Genomic DNA, 10,238 nt, shown 5'->3' on the forward strand with positions numbered 1-10,238 from the left:
TCGTCCGACGACACGAAAACCGTCCCGTCCATTCGTCCCAGATGATTTTTTCGTCTTGGGATCAAAAAACCGTCCCGTCCGCATCCCTGCACTATAGTCCCAACATATTCACCTGTGGGACATGTATTTGCAAATAATGTTTACTACAAACTTAAATAAGAGTATCCTATAAGCTTTCAGCCTACCATCTTACTTTATATAATAAATGATTCATTAATCTCCTAGCTTACTGATCATAAGCATTTTTGAATATCCCAGATATAAATATATAATACCATATCACTATATTTGTTAATACAATTTTGTGTGCCACGTGGCGGAAGCATAGCCGTCGGTTCCTCCGATGGAGTGCCACGTCCGCCCGTAGCTTCCAGAAACTTCGACCCAAATACGTGGCTGCGGACAACTGGTTATTATTAGAGGTCAACATCGCGCCACGTGTACATCACCATCCGACGTGGCTTAATTTCCTCTTCTCAAAATGATACGTCCGAAGTACTACTACACCCCCGTTTTTTCTTCTGCGAAAAACAAATTTAGGGCTCTCTCTCTCTCTAGATTCTGCATCTCTCTCTCTAGATTTTGCATCTCTCTTTCTAGAAAGCTCCGATTTTGACTCTCATGGTGGGGAGGAGGAGGAGCTGTGGGTAGAAGGGCTGTGAGGATGAATGGTGGGGGGGATGAGAGAGACGTGGATGCGATGGAGGAGGAGAAAGAAGACGAGAAAGAGAAGATTTTGCTCATGTGGGGTTATCTTCCCGGCGTCTCGCCTCAAAGATCGCCGCTCTTATCTCCTGTTCCTGTCAAGTTTCCTGGATCTCCTCCTGGCGATGGCTGGAAGGTTGCTTGCGGAGGGGGCTGCGGCTTCGCCATGGCTCTATCGGGTAAGCACGTGTTCTTGAATACCATTGTCTTGGAAGAAGATTAGCTCGAACAAGCAGCGCAATTCAATGAAATTACATTGAATTGCTCCTATTCCTGAAAGAAAATTACATTGGAAGAATCAAAAGCTCAACTAGTAACTCAACGGAGAGTATTTGCGCCGATTGTTGATTAATTTTCGTTTGCTGGATCAGAATCTGGGAATCTTTTGACGTGGGGATCGACGGATGACTTGGGTCAGAGCTATTTAACTGCGGGAAAGCATGAGGTACTTTGATTGGCTGTTTGATTGCAGTTGATGAATCTCTCGGGGTATGATTCCTGAATCGATTTCATGTTGGGCGCAGGAAATTCCAGAGGTTTTTCCTGTCCCGACTGATCATTCAATTGTGAAGGCTGCAGCTGGATGGGCTCACTGCGTAGCCGTCACAGGTTTTAATTTCTCTGACCCTTTATAGTTCAAAAAAAAAAAAAATTCTCTGACTCTTTACTTAGAACCCTAAAACTGTTGAAGCGTGGCCTCTGTTTTGTTCACAATTAACAGTTAGAGGACTATTTTGTGAATTTAATGTGGAAATTGGGTTGAATTTCAGTTAAAGGAGAGGTTTTTACTTGGGGATGGAAAGAGTGTGTTCCTTCGGGGAAGGTAGTTAATGATCAATCAGCTTCAGGGCTACGGTTACTGGATAAGGAGGGCCTCATACTTGGCGACCAAGGTATCTGCGGTGAGGAAAATTATGTAGAAATAACTTGATTTATGTTGAAAGAGTCTTCTCAGACATGTATACCAGCGGGCATTTTGTGGCAGTGAGCCCAAGGTCTCAGATTGCGAAGAATGCTGAAGAAAGTGCTAAGCGTCGGAAAGTGGCATCGTCCAAGCAGGTTCTTGAGAGTTCTTCTAGTGATGAGAGTTTATCGGCGCTTCCGTGCCTCGTGTCCCTCGGTCCCGGAGTTAAGATCAGCGCCGTGGCGGCAGGCGGCCGGCACACATTAGCTTTGTCAGGTAAATTATTCCTCCTCTCTAAGGTTTGTCAGTCTGCTGCACATTAGCATTGACGACCACGTTGACATTTTTAGGGTGATTGACAGTGATGATGGCACTTTGACGATGTTAGCCGTGAGAGTTAGCATTGATGTTGAAGCCACAACTTAATAAAATTCTAGTCAGAAATCGTCAACCCTGTCAATGCCAACATTGTTGGCAACATCAATCCGGCCTAGTTATCGGCGGAGATGTTTAAGCCATCAACATGGTAAAATTCTAGTAAAATATTTTCAACCCTGACAATGTCAACCTTGTGGGCAACGTCAGCCCAACCTAGTTACAAAGAAGATGTTGAAGCCATCAACTTGGTAAAATTCTAATGAAAGATTTTCAACCCTGACAATGTCAACCTTGTGGAAAACATCAACCCGGCCTAATTACTAAGAAGATGTTGAAGCCATCAACTTGGTAAAATTCTAGCGAAAAATTTTCAACCCTGACAATGTCAACCTTGTAGGCAACACCAACCCGTTGTAGTAGCAAAGAAGATGTTTAAGCCATCAACTTGGTGAAATTCTAGTAAAAGATTTTCAGCCCTGACAATGTCAACCTTGTGGGCAGCATCAACCCGGCCTAGTCACAAAGAAGATGTTTAAGCCATAAACTTGGTAAAATTCTAGTAAAAGATCGTTGAACCTGTCAATGTCAACCTTGTTGGCAATGTCAGCCCGACCTAGGCAACGATAGAGATGATATTGACAGAAATTTTCTCATTTTGTGACATGTTGCTATTCATCACTGCCATTGTCAATGTCACTGTTGTTGGAAATTTTTTGGGAAAATATAATTTTTGGAGAATTGAGTGTCATCATTGATGAAACGAAGTGTGTGGATTGTAATTTATTCTTGTTTTCCAAGGTTTCAGATACTGGTCTGGTGTGGGGTTGGGGTTATGGTGGTGAAGGGCAACTGGGTCTGGGCTCCCGGATCCGCATGGTGTCGTCTCCTCATCCCGTGCCCTGCGTTGAGCCTGGTAGAGATAAATCTCAAGTTGCTCATGCAGGGCATATTGGTTTAGAAGGTCAAAGTCACAAGTCAATGGGAAGTCTTGTGAAAGCTATAGCCTGTGGAGGCCGGCACAGTGCGGTTGTTACAGGTAGGTAGTACCCAGTTGATTGCTTGCAGCTTTGTTGTCATTGATTAAGTTTATGCGAAATTTTCCTATCATTTGGGGGCCTCCAAGATAGTGAGTTTTGCTCTGTACTAAGATTTTGAAAAAGACCTAAGTGTAGGTTAACAATTTCTATAGGCCCTGATCAGTGTTGATGACCCCTTTGTAGACATGGTTGTGCGGTTCTGTTCGTTTGAAACGAACAAAAAATTCGCACAAAATAACTGCACAGGACCTTGTTCTTTGTTCTATTCTTTTTTTGTGTAAAAACAAACAAAAATTGCACATTCGAACAAAATTCACACATTCGAACAAATTTAGAACAAAATTCACACAAAGCGAACAATAGAACTGCACACGGGTCTGTGTGATGATCTGTTCGAAATTGTTATTGTTATGTTAGTAAAACCGAACAGAACAAACAATTCGCACAAATTCACACAAAAGGAACCGAGCAACCATGTCTACCCCTTTGAGAGGATTGCCTTCCGTCGGGGAGGGCTACAGATATTTAAAGGGAAACTACTTCAAAGATGAATGATGAAAATACTCTTGAACCCTTTGAGAGAATTCCCCTCTTTAGGGGATGGCTTTAGGTATTTGGCGGGAAACTACTTCAAGAACAAATGAAGAAGATACTCGTGACAGGGTTTGAGAATCATAACAATACTCGCCCCATCAGGTGTGGTATGGTCATTTGTCCTTTGAGTAGTTTTCCTTTTAAGTATCAGTAGCGGAAGTCAGTCGAGGTGTAAAATTGGGAGATCCGCTCAAAGGAGGCAGAGGCACGAATCCGGGCATGTAACCATTCCCATATTTGTATCTTCTCCTCTCTTTATTCCCTTCCAGGATCTGTCAGCAATTTAACCTCTTTCTTCTTCACCAATATCTCCCAATGGAACACATCTGATGACTCTTACAGTGATAGACAGCTTTCCCCTAAATTTCTAATGAACAGTTGATATATTTATATATACATATATTCATGTCCATTTTCTCCTGCGCAGAAGCAGGAACGTTGCTCACTTTTGGCTGGGGACTCTATGGGCAGGTCAGTTCTTCTGAACCTCTCTTTTTCTATCCAATTTCTATTGGATGTTTTGGTTTGCCAGTGGACTTAATGCTCTCTCTCTCTCTCTTGTGCACGTACACATACAAACGCACACATTCTCTCTCTAAATTCAGTGTGGGCAAGGGAGCACTGATGATGAGCTGAGACCAACGTGTGTTTCTTCTCTTCTGGGCATCAAGATCAAGGGAATTGCCGCCGGTCTATGGCACACCATCTGTACCTCCGATGACGGTGACGTATACGCCTTTGGGGGCAACCAGTTTGGTCAACTGGGCACCGGCTCGGACCAGGCTGAGGTAGCCACCGAAGAAAGTGCCGTCTAATTTTTGCATATAGACCAAGTTTTCCTCCTAAATTGACGAATAATCAAATAAATGTGTCTAAAAATACTTAAACGACAAGATTTTGATCGTATATCTCTCTTCTGATGTTAATGTAGACGATCCCCAAGCTCCTGGATGCGCAAGGTCTGGAGAATTGCAATGCAAAAGCAATATCTTGCGGAGCTCGCCACAGTGCCATGGTCACAGGTTGGTTTAGTCTTGAGCACTTCCATATCTCTGCCATTAGTTCCCTAACTTAGCTGATGACTCGTCTCAACTTAGATGACGGTCAAGTCTTCTGCTGGGGTTGGAACAAGTACGGTCAGGTACATCTCGGTCTATATCTATCTATCCATCCATCTATCTATGCATGTATCTATCTCTCCCCCTCTCCTACTATCTATATGCCATCCATTATCTTTAAATACTCTCTTTGTTGGATTTTAATTTTGTGTGTGCAGCTGGGTCTGGGAGATGCGCTAGATAGGAGTGTTCCCTCACAGGTTACATTTGATGGCTGCCATCCGGTTGAAGTATCGTGCGGCTGGTGGCACACATTATTACTTGGAAAGCCCCTCACATGACCATACTTGCCCCTTCTGCCTCTCTTAGTCATCATTCAGGGGCGTGGCAATTTTGGTAGCATAGTCTCTATCTCTCTCTCTTCATCAATTCATGGTTGCGGCATATGCACCACATTGTAAATGCTGGCTAAGATTATGTAGCTGGTGTTGATGTACATGACTACAATCGTCAGAGTATTCATTCCTCTTAGGCTTCTCTCTCCCCTCCCTTCTTAACTCATTCATGGGTAAAGATAAAACTTTGTTCTCCTATGTTGCAAATGATTCAAGTTCAGCCTGATTGATGTTTAGGTAAACCCAACAGTTCGAGTTTGGACTAGATAATCAAAGGCATTTTCGATCATGAATGGATCAATATCATGCATGAGTATTGATCCTGAATGAAACATTTGGGTGTAATCTTTTATCAATCTTTTGGGTGTAATCTTTTAGACTTGATAGTTTCGAATAGATACTCAAGATGATTGATGAAACATTTTTTATCATGGATGGCTCAGTATCACGCATGGTATCGAACCTGAATGAAACCTTTGGGTCTTTGGCATTTGCAATCTTTTAGGTGTAATTGACCTTCTGAGGTTCAAACTAATACATATAAAAACTTTATCATCTACGTAGAAACAATTATTAAAGTGGTCTGCCGAAAAAAAAGGAACCCAATTCAGCACCAGTTCATTGGGTTTCGAGGAAATTAATTTCAATGCTGAAGTGTAATCTCCTGCAGTCATCTCAATCACCAATCCCCTTTTCGTACCATCTTCATCCACTTTTAGAATCATACTTAATCAAGTCCATCTTAATCAAGTCAAACTCTTGCAGTTCGACGTTGGTGTTCCCACTAAACATTTCATTAGAGGGGCTGCATATCAAATTTACTTTGATCACTGTTTCATGGAAATAATATCGGGGCAATCAGAGACTCCAAAGGATTATAAATTATCAGAAGCTGTACATTTATCTACTCATTAATTGCAATTACTCATCATCCTTGACGAAACCATAAACATCCTGCTTGACATAAACCATCTCATCTTCCTTGCAGCCAACATACACATCATCCTCTTCCTCACCATCCACGTCTGAGCCAAAGCACACTTCATCGATGCCTACAACATATTGCACTTTGATTATTCGATCAAGTATGTAAGGTAAATCAATAGATTAGGAATTAAGCAAATACCCAAGAACTTTACCATGAGTAAATACATCATCCTCCTCGGCAGCTCTGTGGGGCCCTGAAGGGGACTTCGGCTGTGTTAGCTCCATCCAGCTGGACTCGTCTTCGATGGCAAATACATTGTTCCTCTCCACTGTCCAGTCTTCAACGCCATTCCCAGCCTCCACAGAGAGGGGGTCACTCTGACTTTTCTTTACGAGGTGCCTTCGAGCACAGTTCATTAATTGAATTGAATTCAGATGAAACTATTTGATATTAGTTTGGAAAAGTTCATAGATTCAACAAAGTTAGAAGAATAAAATATCATTTCTCGAAGCGTACAAAAAGCCTGGAAGGGAGCCATAGCTTTTGGCATGGCTTTCCTACCTCTTGAGAAATCATCAACTTAAAAACCCAATCCTCCCAAACAATTGGAGAGAGAAAAATAAAAAGGCCAGGTGCTTATCAAGAAGGGTTGGCAGGATAGATTTGATAATTGACAATAATGAGGATAATGATGATGATTCTTGGAAATTGGATGATGATGAAATATCATGGTTCACTCGCGGACAGCAAAAAGTTTTTCATTGTCATCCTCATTCCTCAAACCTATCATCGTCATCTTCATCCGTGTTCGGGTATGGAAGAATGACAAAATACAAAGACAATAATGAATTCATGATCATCCACGAGTGGACGATGCTGTTTCATCACCGCGTTGTGATACGACTCTGATGAGTTGCCATCTTCATCATCTAACCATCAATGTGGATTTTGTTATCATCATTGTTATTTGTCCAAGTAACCCATGGATGCTGATGACAGTTTCTCATATACCAATGAAAGTTAATCACTGTCATTGTATCTCCGGATGTTGGACACAGTTGCCAAGTTTGGGACTTTTGACTAGTGCTGCAAGCTAAAATTCTTAACAAGAGGAAGAACAACATCTCCTCACCTCTGTTGCAATCTTAGGTTGTAACGGACGAAGATGAGATCACAGAGCCTCTGATTTTCCAAATGATTCTTTCTTCGGCTGTGCATCTCCTCGAAGGGTCTGCGACTCCTCTCCCACCCACGCGCGCTACACGTTTGGCTGAGGATTCTGATGGCCAGTCGAGCCAGGTTGGGGCAGGCCCCACCGTAGGTTGACCACCATTCACCTAATCAATAAGGAGGAAAATCTCATTTGAAAAATAAACTACCAGATTTTAAGTACAAGAGAGATCAACCCACCACACCTGGGAGAAGTGTCTGTCGTGCCCTGATCGCCATCTTCCTCCCAAAATCCCCAGCAGCATTCTTGTAGGCTGTTAACTCCTTGTTAATTCTGTCTTGAGACTTCATCTCAGGCACCAGCCGCTCAATACAGTCCAGCACCCCAGTCATGACCTCGTTTGGCACCTTCCCTTTCAGGGAGTAGTACAATTGAGGATTGAAGAAGAAGCCTGCCGCTTGAAGACCTCCCCTCTGCTCGTTCAACCACCTCCCGTCTATGATGTTCCAGTAAGGCAAGTAATCCCTCTTCCTCTTCATCACTCTCTTCACCATTTCCTTTGCCTGGCGCAGACCACTGTAGAGATAACCCATGGCTGGCCGCTCTACGCTGTCGGCCATCTTCAAGACCTTCAGCAGAGGTTCAGTCAGCTGTACCAGAGACTCCAAAGATGACCAGAAACCTGGGCTACAGACAAGATGCGCGACGTCAGCAGCAGCTACGCTCGTCGAGAAGGAGCCGCTGTTCCACTCTTCGGAGGTCACCATGCTAACGAGTTTCTCCTTAAATCCAGCGACTGAGCTCAGTGTCCCAAAGGCAGTCTCAGCCGGGCTCCTCCCCAAGAACACCAGCTCCTCCCCCTCAGTAATTCTCCTCACCATGTTCAGAACCTCAGCATGGCGATAGACAAACCTCGTCAATGACCTTGCATGCTCCAAGACAACGCGCACGGGCTCAAGCTTGGCTATATCCTCCAGCATGGCATCCACACACCGGGCGGCACAGGGGTTCCAGAACAAGGAAGGGTAAACCTCCGATAACCTCTTCCCCGCCATGGCATGGGTCTCTGTGACGTTAGTGACAACTTGGATGACATTGGTGACGCCCACTTCTTCCACCACAAGCTTGAGCAACTCAAACAGAGCATCCGGGGATGCCACCACCTGAGACGCATCCAAAGACTTCAAGAACACGAGGCCTTCAGGGCAGTAGACCAGGAAATTGATCAGGGTCTGGTCTGTCTCGGCGACCCACTCATCTGCCAGAACAGAGCAACCCGTCTTCGCCCATGTTTCCTTGTAGAATTCAATTGTGGACTTCATCTCCCCCAGAGAATTCTTCAACAAGCATCCCCGGAGATCGTGGAAAGACGGGCCTTTGAGGCCCGGCCCAGCAATGGCATCGATCATGGGCTGGAAGTAGGCCGAGTTCACTGCCTCCAGAGGCACCTCTGCTTCATAGAGGAACCTGGCGATGGCCAATTGGACTTGATCTCTATCAAGACTGATCTTTGCTGCCCTCCTCTTCTTCCTTGCAGGGTTGATCGGGGCACCCTCGGGCAGGGCAACCAGCAGCGGCCGCGTGTCGCCCTCTGATTGGCCGTCGTCGTCCTCTGGCTTCAAAGGGTGCAGCTTCTTCACCTCCTCGGCGAGCTTCTGCTTCTTCCTTCTCTGCATTACTGCGCCGTCGAGGCTTTGCTGCATGGAGCGGCGCACGTCGGCGTTAACCTTGGGGCAGCTCGAGGCATTGCCCTTCTGGCAGGCGAGATGCTCTTTGATCCGGTGAATTCCCCCTCCAGAGAAGAGCTTGTGGCAGTACATGCACCTGAGGTGGATCCGGTCTCCTCTCTTGATCATGTGGCAGTGCTTCCAAGCAGGGTCGTGCTTCTGAGAGCTCAGCGGAAGAATTATGTCCCCAGACTGCGGAGATGCCATCTCCACCTGTAACAGATAATCGAAGAACGCTCACCATTCTGGTGTTTTCCCAAAAATCTTCCAAATTGCAGTCAAAGTAACTAGGAATCACGAAATCACCAAAAAAATCAGCAACGCTGGGACCAGAAAATCAAATTGTTGAGACTAAAACCTATCAATCCAATGTAAAAGTGCCTGCATCGGGCCGACAAAGCAAGATCATTTCCCAACATGATTCCCACAGGCGAAACCTTCGAAATTGCAGCCAAAGCAAAGGAATCCGTGCCCCTGGGGCCCAAGAAAGCTAGATCCCCCCATAAAACATCGAAATTACAGCCAAATTAAAAACGAAATAAGGATCGAGCATTGAAATCCGCAACGCCGTCAAGACGAAAGTTAGCGATCAAACGCCGAGCGTGCTACATCACTCCTCAAAAACATCAAAATTGCAACTAAAGTGAAGACGAAAAACGGCTAAACCATAGAAATTTAAAAATCGAGATTAAAAAAATAATCAACGAAGAAATAACCTACAAGGAGGCGAGAAGGCCAGATCACTCAAGAGAATCGTAGGAAACTCAAATCCGCGGTTCCAGGAAGCCAGTCGAGGGAAGAATCCTTCCGGCAAGGTAAACAATCGAGCCATGGGATCGCCACTTTCGTCGAGATCTCCCCAGAAGAAGAACCGATCAACGAACTGAGAAGAAGAAGAAGAACAAGAAGAAGGGTTTTTGTTGGCCTCACCCGCAGAGAACCGCTCTGGAGCCGATCGGGGGCGGTCCGGCTCGGCTTGCTCCAGATAGGGTTCCGGCCGGACGACCGGGCCGGCCGGTCCATTTTATCCCGGGCCAATACCGTTATGGATGCCGCTTACAATCCATCGTCGTCGTCGTAAGTCGTCATCCGTATCCCTCCGTCCAGTCGTCAGTTCCTTTTATCCCTTCAGGATGAAGACGTCGCCAAACTACAAGCTCTGTAACGGAGGGCAAAATGAAAGGCTCGTTCAGTCTCATTCCATCTGCCCGTATCTAAATTCCGGCATCCATCCCCAGTCTAGTGCAGGATCGTCCAGGAGGAGGATAAAGGACGGGATGGGACGAAGATCGTCTCGTCTTACATCCCCATTTTTAGAAGTTTGTCCGAACTGTCCCGTCC

At 45.1% G+C, this 10,238-nt stretch overlaps 2 protein-coding genes across 6 annotated transcripts; one reads left to right on the top strand and one right to left on the bottom strand.

Moving 5' to 3' along the window:
* Positions 1-527: 527 nt before the first annotated feature.
* Positions 528-5,207, top strand: LOC144715834 (Regulator of chromosome condensation (RCC1) family protein). 2 transcript variants are annotated; one of them, XM_078590837.1, is made up of 11 exons: positions 528-884; positions 1,077-1,150; positions 1,230-1,314; positions 1,476-1,607; positions 1,691-1,885; positions 2,793-3,023; positions 4,046-4,089; positions 4,224-4,406; positions 4,550-4,640; positions 4,716-4,759; positions 4,895-5,207. In XM_078590837.1, the coding sequence occupies exons 1-11, from the start codon at positions 665-667 to the stop codon at positions 5,015-5,017; spliced, it is 1,422 nt and encodes a 473-aa protein (XP_078446963.1). In that variant the 5' UTR covers positions 528-664; the 3' UTR covers positions 5,018-5,207. The 2 variants fall into 2 exon arrangements, with proteins under 2 accessions (XP_078446963.1, XP_078446964.1); XM_078590838.1 differs by having other exon boundaries at positions 1,476-1,598.
* Positions 5,208-5,934: 727 nt separating this feature from the next.
* On the bottom strand, positions 5,935-9,949 carry LOC144715681 (uncharacterized). Of its 4 annotated transcripts, none has more exons than XM_078590642.1 (5): positions 9,828-9,948; positions 7,415-9,110; positions 7,132-7,336; positions 6,211-6,398; positions 5,935-6,123 (listed from the first exon to the last, which is right to left on the bottom strand). In XM_078590642.1, exons 1-5 carry the CDS (start codon positions 9,918-9,920, stop codon positions 5,993-5,995), a joined length of 2,313 nt encoding a protein of 770 aa, XP_078446768.1. In that variant the 5' UTR covers positions 9,921-9,948; the 3' UTR covers positions 5,935-5,992. The 4 variants fall into 4 exon arrangements, with proteins under 4 accessions (XP_078446768.1, XP_078446769.1, XP_078446770.1 ...); XM_078590643.1 differs by lacking the exon at positions 9,828-9,948 and adding an exon at positions 9,618-9,819; XM_078590644.1 differs by lacking the exon at positions 9,828-9,948 and adding an exon at positions 9,614-9,819.
* Between the last annotated feature and the right edge of the window lie 289 nt (positions 9,950-10,238).

Source organism: Wolffia australiana, chromosome 19 (genome assembly GCF_029677425.1).
Source record: "Wolffia australiana isolate 7733 chromosome 19, ASM2967742v1".
Taxonomy (NCBI): Eukaryota; Viridiplantae; Streptophyta; class Magnoliopsida; order Alismatales; family Araceae; genus Wolffia; species Wolffia australiana.